Source organism: Stigmatopora nigra, chromosome 8, assembly GCF_051989575.1.
Source record: "Stigmatopora nigra isolate UIUO_SnigA chromosome 8, RoL_Snig_1.1, whole genome shotgun sequence".
In the NCBI taxonomy this organism is placed as follows: Eukaryota; Metazoa; Chordata; class Actinopteri; order Syngnathiformes; family Syngnathidae; genus Stigmatopora; species Stigmatopora nigra.
This window is the reverse complement of record NC_135515.1, coordinates 2,998,153-3,018,343: the sequence shown is the minus strand read 5'-3', so window position 1 is coordinate 3,018,343 and position 20,191 is coordinate 2,998,153. Positions and strand designations below refer to the sequence as shown.

Sequence of the window (20,191 nt, the reverse complement as noted above, 5' to 3'; positions counted from 1 at the left end):
CTTTTACATCAACATTGGCAGCCATTGTTCAAAACCAGTGACTAAATCTATCCATTTTTCTCTCATAAAAACAATTTGTCCTCCTTTCTCGTATTTGGTTAGAAACTTAATTTTATGGCTCGTCAAGGTTAGAGTATAAATGATTATTTTTTTCTTTTTAGCCTTGGTTGAACAGTGACTTTATTTCGATAATACATTGGAAATATTGTACTTAGTTGGGATTGGTTCTATAATACCCACAAAAAATGAAATATGAATTCAAGGAGACTTTAATTTGAAGACAAAAAAGCATTTCACACTTGTGAAATTGTGCAGTATTGCAATATCAAAATTATAGTATTTTATTTGATAGGAAACTAGCATCATTATTGTAAAAAGGTTATAAATAGTTTAGTATTAGGCAAAAAATTATGAATTTTTTTAGCAAATGAGGCAGATATTTTTGAGTAAATAAAAATAACAGTCAAAGGAAAATTTTAGAAAAAAAACTAATAATTCAGGAGAGGAAATTTAAATTTTGCAAAAAGTGTCATTTTATACAAAGTGCCAATTTGATTTTTTTGAAAATTAGGCCAATTTTTCATGGAAATTAGGTGATTTTCCAAAATCAACTATTTTCTATAGTTTGCTGGTTAGTTTTTGTTTTTTCTTGATCAAAGTCAACGTTAACTTTTCAAACTAAGCGATTAAAATCCATCAACTCGTGCACTTTTCTCCGAATCACTTCCGAAACCAAGTCACTTGTTTTCCTTACATTAGTTTACCATTAATGTGTTTCTGCGCTAACGTGCGACTCGTCTCCTCCGTCAGCGACCGATCTTAATAGTGTCATTAAGGTTAGCACGTATTACCAGTGACTGATGTAACGTTGCTTTATGGCGCGCCGCTAATGCGCAGGCAGGGCTTGGAAAACACTATTTTAATTCTGCCGACCGCAGCAGCGCTTGTAATTGAGATGTTACCGTGTTTTGAGAAATGAGCGAGCCGGGAGGGGAAGGGGGTGAACGGAGCCGGGGCGACCGAGCGAGGGAGCGAGCTGTTGAAAAGTGTTATTAAATTGAGTGTGCTGATATGGAGTGCGTGCCGCTGCTGTTTGTCTGAAGAGCACATGACCTTGCTGGGCTCTTCGTCCAAATTGTGGAATCCGAAATTGCTTCTTTCAAGATCGGCGGGAGTGCTTTTACTTTGTCGTTGAATGTATAGGAACGATAGAATTGGTTTTGCTAATTCATTTTTACAACTAAATAGGAAATACGTAGATTTAGGATAACAAAGTGGAAGCATACAAGGCCATTCATTCATGTTTTGTGCCTCATGAAGGCTCTGGGGGGTGCTAGAGCCAATCACAGTGGACTAAGGGGAATAGGGCGGGGTCAGGGAACAAAGAGACTAAGGATAGCCAATCGTAGCTATGGGCAATTTACAGTATTGGATCAACTAGGTTACCCTTTTTGGGATGTGGGAGGAGACTGGAGTACCCAAAGAAAACCCACATAAGCCCAGAGAAGAACATGCAAACTCCACACAAAAAGGTTCGACCCTGGGATTGAACCCTCGATCACAGAACTGAGAGGGCGACATGTTAATCACCCGTCCACCATGCAAAAAATATGTCAGAAAATGACTGTGTGGAGGCAATTTTTTTTTATAGAATACGGTATTTTCACAACTACAAGGCGCACCACATTAGAAGGCGCACCGTCACTGAATGACACATTTTAATTTTTTTTACATATATAAGGCGCACTGGATTTTAAGGCACACCCTCAATAAAATACAATTTTTTTCCATATATAAGGCGCACCATTAATAGATGACACATTTAATTTTTTTCCTTATATAAGGCGCACTGGATTATAAGGCGCACTGTCTATTTTGAAGAAAATTCAAGACTTTTAAGTGCGCCTTATAGTCCACAAAAAACCTCAGCACTGCCCATGATTGGAGCTCACCAAAAATATTCATGCGAAAACAAACTATGAAAACAAAAATATTCATCTGCCAATAAGCTGCAGGGAGATTATGAACGTGCCCTTGGCAAAAAATAGGTTGAGCTGCTCCTGCACAAATCGCCTGCCAGGCATTTTTACTACAGCTTGTAAATAGAAGCGTGTGCTGTACTTTATGACAGCCATCACTAACTCATTGGGATTCTTATTAGGCTTCTGTTCTTTGCACTTGGACCATCCTACACACACATACACACACATATTGTGTGTGCAAGTTTATGTCGCATGTAAGGGGACGTAATCCTAAAGTAATTGCACTTTGCCTGGCTTTTGCCCGCCATATTTTGTGAATAGTCGCGCCATGACTGCACATCACATTTGCATATGGAACAGACGGGCCTGAACTCACGTTTTGATTGAATTGTCGATAAGTGTAAGAGTGGGTGGAGGTTGGGAACCATGTCGTTTAGCTTGACTTGACACGTTATCATTTACTGTATGTTGTTTCCGCACAAATGTGCACCTAAAAGTGATGGAACACGCTGATGTGGGATTTAGAGGCAATAAATGGGCTTTTATGTTTGGAATATTTTATTGTAGGGGAATGTGTAGTTGTGATATAAGGCAGTTTTTGAAGGGATTCTGATAGGGTGTTTGTTGAAATATTGTGGAATTAGTTGGGGATTTCGGAGTGAATAGAATTAATATTTTCTTTATGTTTGATAGAATGAGGTTTTTAAGTTCAGGTCAGGTTTTTGTTGGTATTAGTATGGCAAAAAAAGGCAATAGGTTAATTTTTGGTAGTGACTTCACATTTTATAGGCATAAAAATGAATATAAATAGGATTTTTACATTTGAAATAATGTTTTTTGGTAAAAATCAAGTCTTGATATTAGAGGAAATAGATCACATTGTTAAAAAATCTGTTTTTGGTTGTTTTTTAACCTTATGAGCATATTGCAATGTGAGAATCATAGAATATCTGGAGGGATGGCTCAAAACATCACCCGCTTGTTTCTCTAGGCTGATTTAATGAAACTAGTTATTCCAGTTTCCATAAGATGGCAGCATTGTGTCGTACCTCCATGTAGGTCAATTTGAACTAATTTACCAAGGAAAAAACAAGATTTTTATCTATTTTACAGAACTCCCTTTCATTTACAAGGCTTCTATTAAGTGATAGCAGAAATTCTCATGTATGTTAAGATAGATTTTCCCTTTTCCACTAGCTCCTCACTCCCCCCAAATTCAGTCCCGTCCCGGATGGGCGGAGTGAGTTGGAACTGGCTGCCGGGATTAAGAACGCCGCGAGCCAGCAGATTATCCAGTATCTGGGCAGGCAGATGCGCCGAAAAGGGAAAAAAAAACACACACACCATACAAAAAAGCGCCAGATTTCCATCGCGCTATGGGCTGTGTGTGTGTGTATATGTGTGTATTTATATGAATCAATTCAATACGCTTTCCCCCAAGAAAGCAAATTTCACGGCATCATCTCGTCAAGACGACCAAATTTCCCCATCTTTTGTCTTTAACGTACTCCTACACTCGCCAGTTTCGTTTTCTGGCTCCAAAAAATGCGACAGACGGCGGAAAAACACACGCTCTTGTGCTTTAACCCACATTTGCTGAGTACGGTAAATGCCTGAGTGTAAATTTTTAAAGAGGTTTAGGCAACTCTGGCTGAGCGTCTCGCCCCGCGGGCCTCCTTTTGGCCCCCCTCGCCTCGCCTCCTTTCCCATTTTTTTGCCCAGTAGAGCTTGGTCCTTATCGGCGTTGTGCACCCACGCCGCCGTTGTCGCCGCCGTGGTAGCAGCCAGTACTCGGCCTACCTCTCCTGCTTGACCACATTTATCCAGAGGGCTCTTGTCTGGGGGTGATAAGCTGTCAAACGTAACGGGACGGACGCCCGAGCGTTTTTCTTTTCCCTCCCGACACATCCCGACTGTGCCGGGCTATTCTGGTATGGGCGTTTTTTTACAGTCAGTCTAATGGTGAATGTGTTAACTAGACGATCCAGGTGATGTTCTTTTTAAATGGCGGTTTAACATGAATGAGGAAGCAGAAGTGCCCCATAGTTGTGACTATCATACGTTATTTTATATGTTTTTTGATCATTTCAACTTGTGTACGCCTTATAACAACTTTTGTACAGGATTTTTTAAGGTACATTTTGTAAAATAGATCTTGTTTTTACCCATTTCGGATTGTCTCGGTCAGTGGTAGAAGACAAAAATACACATTCCTTTCCACCCGTCTGCCTTTTCACGATATAAATATAACGTGTCAGCAAGCAATGTACCCAGACAGTTTAGATGTCATCATCATCAGTGTTCTCGTTACCTCTGCGTCCTGCGTCTGATACGCACAGCTTTTCTTCCAGACGCACAATTTCAAGTAATGTGCTTTTTTCGGACGCAAAGAAATTTTTATCAAAAAAAAAACCAAAACACATATATCCGATAGCAAACCAATTTATTCCACATAATCTTTGCGAAATAATTCTCGCGAGACTAGCAGACACTAGCAGACGAAGGAGAGAAAGCGATAGCAAGAGTTTCGTAATAGTGTAAGAAAGATAAAAAATGTTTCAGAAAAAGCAAAACAGTCTGGATAGTTATTTCGCAGTTAAAAATACAACTAGTAAGAAAAGAACTGCAGAAGATTCGATCGATGATCATGAAGCAAAACGGGGGAAGCAAGGAAAAATACGCACATTTCAAAAGACTTTTGGCTGCAAAGAGAGGAGGATCTACGAGCTGAAAGACTAGTACAATGATAAATAAACCCTAACCCTAAACCATATAATAAATAAATGAAATCTGAATGTTTATATATCGTTGTTTATGTTTTATTTGCATCCGTAGTATGTTGGGACTCGTGACAAGTTTCCTGGGACGCACAGTTTTCAGACAAGCGAATCCCTGGGACTCGCAGTGTGCCAATTGTAAAATTATCACTGCATCATACAGCGAAATTTATAGAATCTTGAATTTAGTGCTTGCAAAAGGTATGGTTTATTATCTTTTGAGTTTGATTTAATAAGGGACAGCACATATTAATGAACATATTCTAATCATGTTAATTAACATATATATATGTAAATATGTAAGATTGTAGCCGAGCGCTGATTTCCATCTTTATTCCCTTTTGTAAAATTAATAAAAACTTAATAACAGACAAATAATTGAACTATTTGCCGAGGTCGACAGCTATGCAATATTATGTTATTTTCAATCCAAACACATCTTTTTAATTCTAAAGCGACAAGACGAGTCTTTTCTGAGCAAGACTCGAGAACTGCTACTTTTAAAACGGGTTACCACACTTGACAATGAAAGCTTGAAGATATAGTTCAACCTTACAAAGAGATCTGAGAGTCCATTTAGACATTTTATCTTTCCTACTGCCTCCGAATGCACTTTCTGATAGGACTTTTTAGTCATCATAATATTTATGCCACTGACAGATGTTCCTGTTAGATTCCGGGAATAGAAAAAAACAGACATCTCTCTCTCTCTCTCTCTTTTTCTCCCCGAGTGAGCGGAAAGATTAATTATGTTCTCGCTGATTGTTATTAGCAAGAAATGCTTGGGAGAGCGTGTCTGAACGCTAAAAATCAGGTGGGCAGGTAGAAAATGAGCAAGGATTGTGTGAATAATAATTTGTACCGTGTGTATGAAAGGAAAAAAAATGGCTTGGGAGGCTGTAATTAGAACATTAAATCCAATGTGTTGATCCCTGTTGGAGCCACCCACTTGTGAGAAGAGTGTTTTATTAACTTGGGAGCACCAGGAAGCTTTATAGTTGACAAAGCTCCAAGGTTATGAGGCTTTTTGAAGTGTGGCTGCTATTTTGATGGAATAAAAAAATATACAGGGGATGAGAGCATGTTAAATTGGCAAGTTATTGCACAATCAATGGGGGGTCATTACTCTCCTCAATGCAATTTGGGGAACTGAAACTGACCCGTACTGTTGTTAAAATGAATGAATAATTTAAGGGAGTCACCCCTTTTGGCTTCTTGTTTTTGGGGCATTTGGTTTTGTATTTGTTTTAGGGTTGGAATATTGGATATATAAATGGATTAAAAGAACTGGATTAAAAGCCCTGAATATTCTGTTTTTTATAGATCTAAAATAATGTTTATTTTAGCTTTTTTTTAAATATATTTTTAGATTCTACAAAATGATTTTTGAACTAAAACCACAGAAAAAATGGATTAAAAAATTACTATTAATAATATAAAAGGGGGAAAATCAGCAAATTTAATATACATCTATACTATTCATTTTAATTTGATCCTAAAACAGAAAGTCGGCACTCATGATTTACATTCTCGGACCACACAAAATGATGCGGCGGACCAGATTTGGCCCCCCGGGCTGCCACTTTGACACCTGCACCCTAGGTCACAAAACTGACCCCTAATCCTTAAATGAAATAATTTGCTGCTCAGGTTTAGGTGTTTGGGAGAAAAGTTGTCCTCTTTTTGCACCTTCTTGCCTCCAGTTAAGATGTCAAATTTTGTCCATACTGCCCCTCAAGGTCATCCAAACAAATGTGGATGCTACTTTTTTTGCTACGACATCCTTTAGCGGCATTTTTCCCCCTTCAATCCTTTTTTCAGAGCACACTTGGGTAATAGTGCTCCTGCTACTCACACTAGAACCTTGATCGCTTTGGAATGAAACCCCCCCACCCTTCCCCAAATGATAGAGGAGGGCGACTATTCCACCAGCAGCGTCGACATCCGAGGCGGCGGCAACGGCGGCATCACGCTGTAACGGAGTGTTGGAAAGAGAGAGAGAGAGTGGCGTTGTGCGCGAGCGCGAGTTCCGATGCACTGCGTGGTGTCGTCGCGTGGCAGGCTGCGCGTTACCATCGCTCGCCCCACGGCTCCTCCGCACCAGGCGGGGATGAAGCATCATCCTCAGCATCAGGACCAGTGAGGACCAGCCCCGGAGTACCGGCAGCAGGATGGTCACCGAGCTGGAGACTTAACTGCTGACGCCGGCGTGACGGATGACAGCCCGCGCGTGGCTTCCCGCTCCAGGAGCCATGTGAGGAGCGTCTTGGGGCTACCAGCAACTCTCGGACATGTTTTCCAGGGGACAGTCTGGATTTTTTCATAGCTTTGAACTTGTCTTGTTTCTCCTGGTCATCTCCGGGTGTCCCGAAGCTACATACCAAGCTCGGACTAAAGGGAGATGGAACAAGGGAGGTAAGGTGTTATGGGATGTTTGTTTTTTTTGAGTGGGATTGGTGATGAGATTAAGGATGGTTGGGCTTTTGGAGGCTGGATTTTTTGGGGAGATATTAAGTTTTATGGAAGTTGGGAGAGAATTGCTTAAAGCTGTTTTTTTATTATGTTGTGTTGCATAATTTAAGATATCTAGAAGCAAAGTGTCATCTCAGGGATGTTCCTAATAGAAGAGGATGGTCAAGTCAGCTGTTTGCTGTACTTGGGCGACTATTTCAGTTCATGGTGTGAGAATGTCGGCTATGGAGGAATTGTATTGTGATGGTTTTTGAGGTGGGAATATTGTTTTTGGTTTAGTTTCTCATGAGTTTGACGAGTTTAAAACTAAAAGTATAGGGATTTGACTATGGAACATTAAGGAATTATTGGAAAACAAACAAGAGGTCAATGGTTTGTTTGTTTAAGACTATAATCTGGAATAAAGTGTTTATTAATGGAGTTACATGTGGAAGTTTAATTTGGTTACTGCACAGTGGATTAAAATGTCTTGGAGTTGAATTAAGACAGGAAACTTGAAGTTGGTTCTGCAAAGTCGAGCGTTTTCTGGACTTTAACAAGTCATTTGCTATGAAAGAAGTTAATAGTGAAATGGTTCACATCCTTTATTTTATTGTTTGTTTATTTCTAATATACTTTTATTTTTGGCACAGTGGTCTTCATGGTTTTTGCTCTGTTTTTACGGATCATTTAATGGGACGTTTATTTCTTTAAAGCAACCTGGCACAGTGATGACTCCCCTTCCGTGGGATCGTTAGCCCGTTGCGCTCTTGTCGGATTTAATCCCCTTTGTCGGATTAAAGGGACCCTCTAATCTCGCCAAGGAGGCTGAGATTCAACCCGTCGACATTGTTAGCGCTCTGTGGGATCTTGGATTGTCTTCAAAGAGAAACCATGGCATGGACCAGTTCTATTCTTCCTTACTTTTTCCACCCCTCGATGTATTCCACTTTGCACTTTTCAGATGCCATGCGCTAAAGTTCAATTCCTAATGAGTTGACGTTCACTCTTCAATTGATATTTCAGGCTGCACAAATTGGTTTAATGAAAGAGATTCTCTTTTTATGTCCACTTTTTTTGCACCCTCCTGCTTTGTGTTTACATGCTGCTTTAATGATTGGAATTAACATAGAAAGTAGGGCGAGAATCAAGATCTTTTCTGTCAGATGGAAGTTTCAATGGGGAAATGGATTATCAGGCGCTTGTTAGTGATGCCCAATCAAATAGTTTGGCAGTAAAAGGGTAGAATGCAACCTCCTGCTATGTCCGGTTTTGGTGAAATAGACCTCGGTGGTTATAACCAGACTATTTGTGAGCGCAGTTAAACTAAGAAAAGATTACTTTACTCTAAATGAATTTCCCCATTGAGAGATATGAAAGGTGAAATTATCTCTCGACTATTACGAAGACCAAGATTGCATCAGCCTATTATTATTATTATTATTATGTTAGTAATAACATTTACAAATGCATGAACTGAGTGCGTATGGTATTTTTTAGATTTTAGCGGTTGTAGTGTATTATTGGGAGTTACACATGAAGTTTTTCATTCAGAAATAAGTATTATTAGAGGTATTATATGTTTCATTGAATTGTTAATAAGATTAACCATTTAAGTTACTCTATACTTACTATTTGGAGTAAGTTTTTTAGATTTTAACAGTTAGGAGTGCAAGTACGTATGGTATTCTTTTTTAGATTTTAGCTTTTTTAGTGTATTAGTGGGAGTTTCACATGTATTTTTAAAGGTAATATTTGTTTCATTGAATTGTTAAGGCGATTAACCATTTAAGTTACTCTATACTTACTATTTGGAGTAAGTTATTACATTTTAACATTTTTATTGCATTTACATATGGTATTTATTTAGATTTTAGGTTTTGTAGTGTATTGGTAGGAGTTGCACATGTATTTTTTCATTGATAAATAAGTATTTTTGAAGTTAATATATGTTTCATTGAATTGTTAAGACAATTACCCATTTGAGTTACTCAATACGTACTTATTTGGAGTAAGTTTTTACATTTTTAGTTCAGGTGTCTCATTGTTTTTCACTGAGATAAGAAAAAAAATCATTGGTTGTCATTGATAGCTGTACTAAGGTTTGGTAGTTCATACCATACTTTTTGTATTTTCAAAAAGATTCATTTGTTTTTCCTCTTGGTTACTTTAATGGTAGTGGTCTAAATGAGTTTCTATCACACTATCTATGGAGCAATACCCATCGCTTTAGGGGGCAAATCGCCTATTTGGCTCTTCACGTGGAGAACGGCTCTAAATCTTTATCTTAAATTCGCGTGTGTTACATTTTATTGCGCTGGCAGTGAGTTTTCAATTTGGAAAATGATCAAAATAGCTGCGGGGAGTTGCTGTTTTCTTCCTTCTAGTCATGATACACTGCTTTCAGGATTGCATTGTATTCCTCCTCCGAGCCGGGTACAATCACAGCTGCCATTCGCCGGGAGATCAAAACGATAAACTTTACCGTCATCCCTCAAGTCCGAAGGGCTTTTAAGAAGCCATACTAGAGTCAAACCCGTGCGGGTTGTTATTTGGAGGCAATGATGCACTTGGAACACGTAGTTTAAAGGTTGCATATCAAAAAATACAAGCGCCGTCGAGAATCAGCAGGAGCGACTTAGCGTTTAACTGCTTTTTCTCACAGACACCAGTGTTTTCTAGGGAAAATGAAAATAAAAAGTACTCGCTCTGGGAACTTTATGGTTTATACCATGCTATCCGCCATAGGTCATAGTGACAAAAGTAAATCTATTTTCTATTCTTTCCATTAAGTCAGGGGGTGTCAAACCCGGTTTGGTTGGCGGGCCACATTCATGGTGAAAATAAAAAAAAAAAAAATTGAAAATCAAAAGAAAAAATAAAGAAATAAAAAAAGCAATATCACAAGCTCAAATGAACTACGACCACCCAACTCACTCAATGAAAATTGTATCAGGAATTGACAAATCAGGTGTAAAAATGTAAAGTAAATAAAACAAAATTAAAAAATTACAAATTTAATGTTTGGAAATTTAAAAAAAATTAAAATCTAAAAAAAAATAAAGAAATAAAAAAATCAATACCACAAGCTCAAATGAACTACGAACACTCAACTCACTTAGTAAAAATTGTATCAGGAATTGTCAAGTCAGGTGTAAAAACATAAGGTAAATAAAACAAAATTAAAAAATCACAAATTTAATGTTTGGAAATTTAAAAAAAAAAATTGAATTATATTAAAGTGCCATCACAAGTTACTGTTTCAGCCCTGAATCAATCAACTCTATTCCTGTCAGTTTAACTTGGTGGCACAGTTTAATTTTGAAATTAAATGAACATGAAGGCAGCGACAAACACGCCCCCCCCCCCCCTCCCATCCCCTCTCTGATGCCCCCCCATGTCTGAGCCACAGCAGGACGTCACAGTATTGGCCAGAGGGATTAAATTGCTATACAAACTAATTGGGCGGAATATTAGGCAACAACCTGACAGAAAAATGAAATGAGTGTCTTTAATTTTAATTAATGTGTTTTGACTCATATCCCAGGGGGGTAAAAAAAGGGGGGCAATGAGGACTTTTGTGGATCGGGGCTAAAAAAAAAAAAAACATTCACATTCCATCCTTGTATTGACATGCCTTGTTAGCTTGGGTAATTTGTTATTGTTATTTTTTTAGGGATTAAATGATGATTTGTTATTACTTTTCTTAAAATGTTGTTGAGAAGGGTGCAAGATAAGCCTGCTATTCTTACCAAAATATTAATTAAGTACTTGTGTGTAATGAAATATACATGTCACATACAACCAGCAGCTAAATTGTGTGGGTGAATACATGTTACTAACAGGACCAGCTTGTCATGAAGTAGTAGACGATGTTATGACCCAGCTGGAGGCCGTTATAAGATTTTCAAGGCTATGAAAATAATTATTTTTGCGTCATTTGGCATGTTAGTCCAAGATTTGTTATATAACTTCTTCATTCTGCCTCCCTTGTGGCAGAATACACAAAAAATGACTGCATTTACATAGATATATTTATACATTGGCTCACAATTAATAATTTAGTATGTCATCTTTTTCAACGACTTAGATGGGAAGGACTTGAACTGATTCGATTGGTTGGTGTGACTTGGCAGCAATTGGTTGTTGTTGGAAATCTCATTTATATTTATTGTTTAGGTATTGCTTATTTATTTGTTTGTTGTTGATATTTTTGCACTTTTTGGTGAAGCTTTAAATGTTATTATACTTATATAAAAGTATTTTAGTACTTTATTTTGCATAAAATGTGGAAAAAACTCACTTTTAACTACCATTGCTCGCTCAGGGCGCCACCATCTTTGCTAAGATGACAAACTAGACCATGAGGGACACACTTCTTGGTTGTACTGCTCACATGACTTCCTTATTCAATTCTTTCTACGTGCAGGCAACAATGTCCAATCCAGAATATGGAGGTGAAAATTATGAATACAGGGGCGGCTTATATGAGAGAAATAGTCAAATTCAATGATTTTAAAGGTGAGGCTTATACGTGAGTAAGTACGGTAACCAACTACTGAGTGTGCAACCCATTCCTGACTTGGCTAAACGCAGCTGCTTTCCGTCTTACGTACAGTAGAAGACCATCTTTAGTCGGTTACTTATGCATGGCTACTCGTTCTGCTCCAAATTCCTGCCCTCTCATCTTGATTCTCTTCACATGGTAGGAGATGATGACAGGGAAGTCGTACATGTTTTGCCGTTAAAAAATTTACACGCCGGTATTTTTAAACACTGACGTCTTGAGCGTACTTTCAGACTCTCTAGTTCAAATCTGAATCTTTAGCCTCCCTTGTGATCAAATATAGAAGACTATAGATGGGATATCGAAATGATCGTGTCCTTTCAGTAATACAGAAAAAAATCCGAAAAAAAACTTGAAAAATTCCTCAAATTGAAGATTAGGAAATCAGTATAACAAAAAAATAATATTCACAGATTAGAGTAGTCCCCACATTTTTTGGTTTGGACGAAACCTGAATAAATTCTGCTTTCTGTAGCAAAAAAGCATCATGGGAAATTGTTTGGTTAGCATCACAGCTCTGTAATTTCATACTTCCATATTTTATTAACATTTCATCCATTTTGTCCAATAATTTAATGACATTTAAACCTCACACTTCCAAGAATTGCAATTGGAATCGAACCATCTCAAAGGCCGTCCACTGTATTTTGCTATGGACTAAAAAAAGCGTAATATGGACTTTCTTAGTGTTAATGGCGCCCCACGACTTTCCAAATGGTGTCAAACCACATGTTACAAAACCAGTTGCCGGGCCACTGACGTCCACAGTCAGAAATGGAAACGGAAGTAACTTTATCCGCGACTCTACTCTACTCTGACTCATTCGCCCTCTCAGCCTACCCGCCTTACCTCTCTTTGCTCTCGGCGATAAAAGTTTAAAGACGCAAGAAGCCTTTTTTTTTCTATTTCAGGGTCACCATTAGCCTGAATAATGCATGGTTGAGAGAGAGGAGCAGTTTGAGTCCTACCGAGGATAGGAAAGCACAGCCTTCAATTAAATTATACATCATTATCGCAGCTGGCTATGCCCGTCCGCCGCTCTACACCCGAACCGTCCGCCTCTAAATGTTCCGTGTTAGTGTCTTGTCCAATCTGCCGTGTCAGGAAACGGCATTTTCCGGCTCAGAGGCGGGGATGTGCTTCCAAATGTTAGACTTTAGGGAGGAGCGACAAAGCTGGTTTCTTGTTGTGATGTGGTTTGGACTACTGGTTGGAACTGGTTTTGATGATTTACAGTCAAGACCAACACTTAAGAGCACCTGAGGCCCGGGAAAGTAAATCATGAGTGCCGACTTTCTGTTTTAGGATCATATTAAAATGAAGAATAGAGATGTATATTACATTTCTTGTTTTGCTCCTTTAAATCAATAATTGTATTTTTTTAATCATTTTCCTGTGTTTTTAGTTCAAAAATCATCTTGTAAAATCTTAAAATATATTAAAAAATGCTAAAATAAACTTTGTTTTAGATCTATAAAAAACGGAATACTCAGGGATTTTAATCTAGTTCTTTTTATCCATTTAAAATTTTAAAAAAATCTAAATATCATATCTAAAATGATCCGGCCCACGTGAAATCAAGTTGACGTTAAAGCGGCCTGCGAACCAATGCCTTGATTTTCAACACAAACTATATTAAGTATTTCTGTTTCACCTGAAAAGCTTATCAGAGGTTGTTTAAATGCCATTCAATGTAGATTTTTCTTTCCTTGAGTGAAGCATCACCATTTTTCTTAGCAAATCACCATAAACATACTCTCTAGCCATTACCTGAGCTGCACATTATTTGTCTACCAAGTATTCAATCCATGTACCTTGTACAGGATCAAAGTTCTGACTCTACATACCGAAACATCTGAATACAGTGCAAGTACTGTTACTGTTTTTGCAACTTCAGAGTCCAAACTACGACATCAAGGGCATTCACGTTTCAATCATTCACTACTCAAGATTTCCTGAAGCCTAGTGAACGCAATTTCAGTTTCACATCTAAAGGCTGGATAAAAAAGAATGCAATTTCTCTTACTCCCTCGCTTTCACTCTTGCTCCGTCTCTTTCTTTTCTTCACACAGCAGATGAGAAGCATGTCAGTGAAGTATTTATAGGCAGCCAGGGATTTTGTAAACTAAGATTAAGGTCCACAAAGGCCATATATGCATTTTACATTAATGCACACCTTTTTTTTCCATTTCATTTGGATTAGACGACAAAATGAGTCCTTTGGCACTTTAAAAAGAACGTCTTAGGTCAAGGGTGGGCAAAAAAATTTGGGACCGGGGGCCACATTGTCTTTAAAAATTTGACGGATGGGCCAGCACAAGATACGATACGTATAAAAAAGTGCATCCGTTAACAGTACATATTAAACATAAACAGAAAAAAAGGACTAAACTATTAACATAATCATCACTTATCATTAAAGTAAAAAGTATAAAGTACAGAGTAAAGTAAAAAGATATGATACATATAAAAAAGTGCATCCGTTAACAGTACATATGAAATATAAACAGAAAAAAGGACTAAACTGTTAACATAATCATCACTCATCATTTAAGTATAAAGTACAAAGTAAAGTAAAAAGATACGATACAGATAAAAAAGTGCATCCGTTAACAGTACATATGAAACATAAACAAAGGACTAAAGTATTAACATAATCATCACTCATCATTAAAGGAAAAAGTATAAAGTACAAAGTTCCGACTTTTGAAGTAAACTTAGCTGAAGGCAATCATTCACATAATCAGTTAACTGCATGAAATGATGAGTAAAGTAACAGCGCTAGTCACCAATCATCTTGTCAGCCATTGCTCATTACCAGTCATAAGCATTCCTCCATCCAGTCAATGATCATGAAATTAATTGGTTCACAGACTTGGGGAAATGGTGGATTTGGGCAATTTAGTTCTAATCAAATCAGAGGCGGTGACCATTTGTTTCGTTTCAACACATTTTTATGTCGTTACTCTTCGGAATGAACGATGTAGCGTGTCAGTTTTCAGTAGAAAGTTCGCCTCAAATGGAAGCTATAGTAGAGCATCATTATAAACTTTTTTTTGTTCTTCTTTTTGGAGACGAGAAGTGAAGCAGAATGATCCCAAGAGCATGATTACCTGCCTCACATTAGGGCGGCCTTATATTAACATTGTCCTTAGCTCGCTAGTTAATTAACCCCCAAGACCTTCATTTGCAGTCCAATAATGCGTGACAATGGATTAACTTCTCATTCTCATTACTAAGATTGATTGATTAAAATCGTGGCTACGTTATTGGTTAGGTTCCAGTTATTGCTGCACTGTTAGAAAGTTGGACAGATGGAGTTGAACTAGATTCCCACCATTTATACTCTTAAAAAGGATGCAAAAGTTGGTGTCAATGTTTAATTTTGAACAATTACAGGCGTGTCGGACTTTACCGTGAAAAAAACAAGCAAAAGTGGTCACAAAGTTACACGATTGGGTGATATTTATCCACAAAAAGCAACATATAAGACGATAAGTGGACATTTTGGCGTGCATAGAGAAATGAAGGATTGTCTTGGCTATTATTATACATCAGGGGTAGGGAATCTATGGCTCAGGAGCCACATGTGGCTCTTTTGATGGGTGCTTATGGCTCTCCGCTAAACTGTGATCTAAAATCTGGACACTATGTCTAGAGTTGCTTTAATATTCCAGTTTTTAATTAAACCTTTCTGCATTCATGCATCCCAAGGCGACTTTTTGTACTTTAAAGGCAGTGAAATGACTAAAAATGAACGTGTTTTTATGTGTTTTTACTTTTAGGAAATTCTCAGTATGGCTCTTAATGAATAACAATTGAAAATATGAATTGTTTATGGCTCTCTCTCTGTCAAAAAAAGGTTCTTGACCTCTGTTATACATTATATTGTGTTTTTCTGCCTTTTTTTGATTGATTGTTGATTCTGGCAACAAAAATTTGCATTTTGGGCAATAGATCCTTTTCATTTAAGAGATTTTGCCATTGATTTTTTCGGGTTATAAACCAAAAAATCACAGAAATAAGAAAAGGAAATATGTACAGTAGAATGCATAAAAAATTAGATAGCACCAATTACTGGCAACTTCAGTTTATACCACTGCTCTCATTTTCTATTTAGAAGTACTCCTGTATTCTTCTCTATGACCCCATGTGTATATTTTCCTAAATGGTCTCTCTCAATTATGGATTTTTTCACCTATTGTGAATAAATCTGTAAGATGATGAATGGGGGGTGCTGTATTCCACTGCGGTTGCAAAAAAATCAGCACAGCTTCTTCATCAGACAAATAGATTCCTAACAAAATAATCTTGCTTGTGTTATTTCACACTTGATTGCTGCAGACACACTCAAGAGACAGAAATATCGGTGTAACAAATAAGCAATTAAAAAGGCACTTTTATGACTCAAGCATATCCAAATCTCAATTCTATTTGGAGCGTATCCATCGCAAAAAAAAATCACAGATGGTTGTTTTGCTACCTACAATATGGAATATAGTTATTTTGTGCTGCTAAGTGCTAGGTAAGACCCTGGATTTTTTTGTCTGTGATAGTTTGAGTGAGTATAAAAGTGTGCTTGTCATGTGTTGGGGGGGTCCGTGTCTGTAGGGTGGTCTTATGGTTTGAAATGCACACAAGTATTGAACCGCGTCGTGATGTGACAGGAGTATTTTTTTGTGAGATGAGTGCAGCTTTCTCAAGGTTGCAGAATAAAGTCTGCTTTTGAGTTTATTGACTAAATAACATTGGTTTATATACATTTTTATAAGGGGGATGCTTGGTTTTGGTGCCTTGAAAGAATGTTATTCTTTTAAGTATGTTACTGTTTTAATAGTTAGCTTTGGTAAAGGGACTTTTATGTTTTTGATTGTTTAGGTTAGGTGTGTCAAAGTGGCGGCCCGGGGGCCAAATCTGGCCCGGCGCATCATTTTGTGTGGCCTGGGGAAGTAAATTATGAGTGCTGACTTTCTGTTTTAGGATCAAATTAAAATGAAGAGTATAGATGTATATTAAATTTACGGATTTTCCCCCTTTTAAATCAATAATTGTCATTTTTTAATCATTTTTTTCTGTGTTTCTAGTTTAAAAATCATTTTGTGAAATCTAAAAATATATTCAAAAAAGCTGAAATAAACATTGTTTTATATCTATAAAAAAACAGAAAATTCAGGGCTTTTAATCCAGTTCATTTAATCAATTAATTAAAAAAAATATAAAAATTATATCTAAAATAGTACAGCCCAAGTCTGTCACCCCTGGTTTAGGTGTTAAGGCAATACAGAATGTATTCTATACAAGCATTATGGTATTTCAATGTGTTTTTGTTGTAGTTGCTCGTGTATGAAAAGCTCCATTCACCACTTATAAATGCTCTCTTACTCAACTTTATCGCGTAATAAATAGCCTTGTTTGTCTGTGCTTTTCTTTGGCATTTCTCGCTTAGTGTTTGCATTTAGATGGTGAAGGTTGGTGAATATAGAAGAGAGGTGAAAAGTATCATTTGCAAAATAATAGGGACAAAAGCCTTATTCCAATAGATTTAACTATGCTGTATTTTGTATTTTTTTGCTGTTTTCTGAGTCCAGATTTGGTTCTTATCCAACTAAATGGTTATCTATGGTTACTTAGTTGCTTTAGCCACTAACAATGCACAGATTTCAAGTTAAGGACCGTTGTAAAAGATGAGATCAAGTGTGTACACCCACCCAGGTCAGATTAAGGGTTTAATGACTGGTAAAATGATGGTTTCTCATCCAAGGTGACCCCCCCTCTAGGCCAGGGTGACGTTGCCAGAACTCAATGAAAAGTGAAGGTAATCCCTTCTTCCTCATTTCAACCCACCTGTCACCGCAGCACCGCCACCAAAGCCCGAGGCATGTAATTACACTTTTATTGTCTGGAGCCACACTGCATCATTCATTGAAAAAAAAAAAAATCTCACACATGCTCTGGCCTGCTATATAATGGACATTTATGAATCTTGTTCTAATGTGTTAATAGTGTGTATCTCTAACCCGCCTTTTGGTGTTTATGTACTCATAAGCAAGGGTCGTGGGTAGGCTTTGCCTCGCCTCGCCCCGGCCTTGGATATCATTAGCTGTGCTGACATATTAAGGCTCTGTTTCCCTTGTAATTTGTTTTGTCTGTCAACGTGATGGATTTCTTGTTTGCTGCCACTTCCTCAAATACGAGGAGAGAATGGTAGCTTTGGGACATTGTTGGGTTTTACCTTCAAAATTAGAGGCAGGAGGCATTTGTTTTGGTCCAAGTAGGGAGTCGGGAATTCTTAGGGACTAGCTTTTGCTTTTGGATTGGATTGGATCATTTTATTCATCCCGTATTTGGGGAAATTTTGTTGTCACAGTAGCAAGAGGGTGAGAATACAGATACAGCAATAGACATTCTAGACATATATAGATAGGAAATAAGTTAATAAATTAATACATGAATAAATATATAAATGTGTGTTGCTGAAATATATATAGATATGTATATATACACACATACATACACATACGTGCACATACATACACATACATGCACATACATACATATACATACATACACATACATATATATAAGCACATATACATACACATACACACACACACACACACATATATATATATATATATATATATATATATATATATATATATATATATATATATATATATATATATATATATATATATATATATATATATATATATATATATATATATATATATATATATATATATATATATATATATATAAGCACATATACATACACATACATATATATAAGCACATATACATACACATATATAAGCACATATACATACACATACATATATATAAGCACATATACATACACATATATAAGCACATATACATACACATACATATATATAAGCACATATATACATACACATAGATGTACATGCATATGATATGATAGTAATTATAACAGTCATTGAGAAAAAAAAGATAAGGTAAAAACATAAAGTTTACATCTGAAAATGTCTACAGAAGGACATTTTTGAGTGACGCAAACATATTCGAGGTTTAGGAATTTAATTTGCTCGACGTAGCCTTGTGAGGATGAAATTATTTTCATCTCAAGTGTTTGAAATATTTAATTTTGTTGAATAGTCCAGAAGACGACAGTATTTACTTGATTCGAAATGCTAACACTGTATAAATCAATGATTTTGCGCTAACTACCGTCTACAAAAGACAAGAAAATTCAACCAAATTGCTTCCCATTTCCACTTGACCGATGTACTCGGACATCTAAATGTTGGACCCCAATCTGTCCCAACGCCTGACCAATCATGGCCAGCTGTGTAGGAGCATCGACGAGGAAAACCTTTCAACGACATCTCACATTGCAAGTAATTAATCTCTGTCCGAGTACGTTTTACTCATCCCTCTCGTTCCTTCCCGATTAGCCGAGTGAATATGTTAACAGCTACTATTACGTTAATCAACTCCAATTTAATTGAGTGAACTAAAGACAAATGACTTTCTATCCATTCCTATAGCACTGATCCCTTTATTCACTCTAAAATGCTCAGCGGCCAATCAGAGGGCAGTTTTGCTTCGTGAGAATATATTAGAATGAGATTAGTATAATTCTCAGTTCTGAGCTGATGCAAACTGCCAAGCGGAAGCCATCGTTTTTAAATCACTGAGGAATTCTAGCAAAAAGAAGCTTAGAAAAACAGCATGTGGCGACACATCACATCACCTTGTTTTGCCACTCGGTTCAGCGATAAAGAGCAAAAATGTGCACTCAGTCCGCAAAGTCGCTGAGCATTGCCTCCCGACCTCGAGCGTCTCTTTGCACTCTCCCCTCGAGAGCTTTTGATTTCGTCTTAAAAATTTGAGTGACCGTGCAAAAAAAAAAACTAGATTCTTGAGTACCTGTGAGCAGCAGAATCGTTTCACTAGCCATAATCCGTAAAGTAAAGGCTGGAAAATTTTCTAAGGGAGATCACAGTTGTCACAAAAGGTGACGACTTTGCAGTATCCTTTTAAAAGATGAGGAAGGAATCAATCAGCAAAATGAGGGAATACAATGCACTTGTCACGAGTATTTTCAGTTTAAAAAGGCATAATTCTGCATATTTGAAAGGAGTTAGCAAAACAGAAGTCCATATTTAAGTGGAAATTGAAAATATTTTTATATATTTTGAGATTTTTGTACTAAAAACTGAAAAAATATATAATATATAGATTTTTTAAATAAATGGATTAAAAGAACTGTATTAAAAGCCCTGAATATTCAGTTTTTATAGATTTAAAACTGTTTATTTTAGATTTTCTTATATATTTTTAGATTTTACAAAATTATTTTTGTACAAAAACAGAAAAAAATGATTAAAAAAATACAATTATGGATTTAAAAGGGGGGAAATCAATAA

The 20,191-nt window shown here is 36.9% G+C and overlaps 1 protein-coding gene across 1 annotated transcript in view; it reads left to right on the top strand.

The window, feature by feature from the left end:
• Positions 1–6,737: 6,737 nt before the first annotated feature.
• Positions 6,738–20,191, top strand: part of robo2 (roundabout, axon guidance receptor, homolog 2 (Drosophila)) — a 234,905-nt gene continuing 221,451 nt past the window's right edge. The window contains exon 1 of the mRNA XM_077722319.1: positions 6,738–7,174. Coding sequence (XP_077578445.1) covers positions 7,051–7,174 — 124 coding nt within the window. The 5' untranslated portion in view covers positions 6,738–7,050. The remainder of the gene's footprint in view (positions 7,175–20,191) is intronic.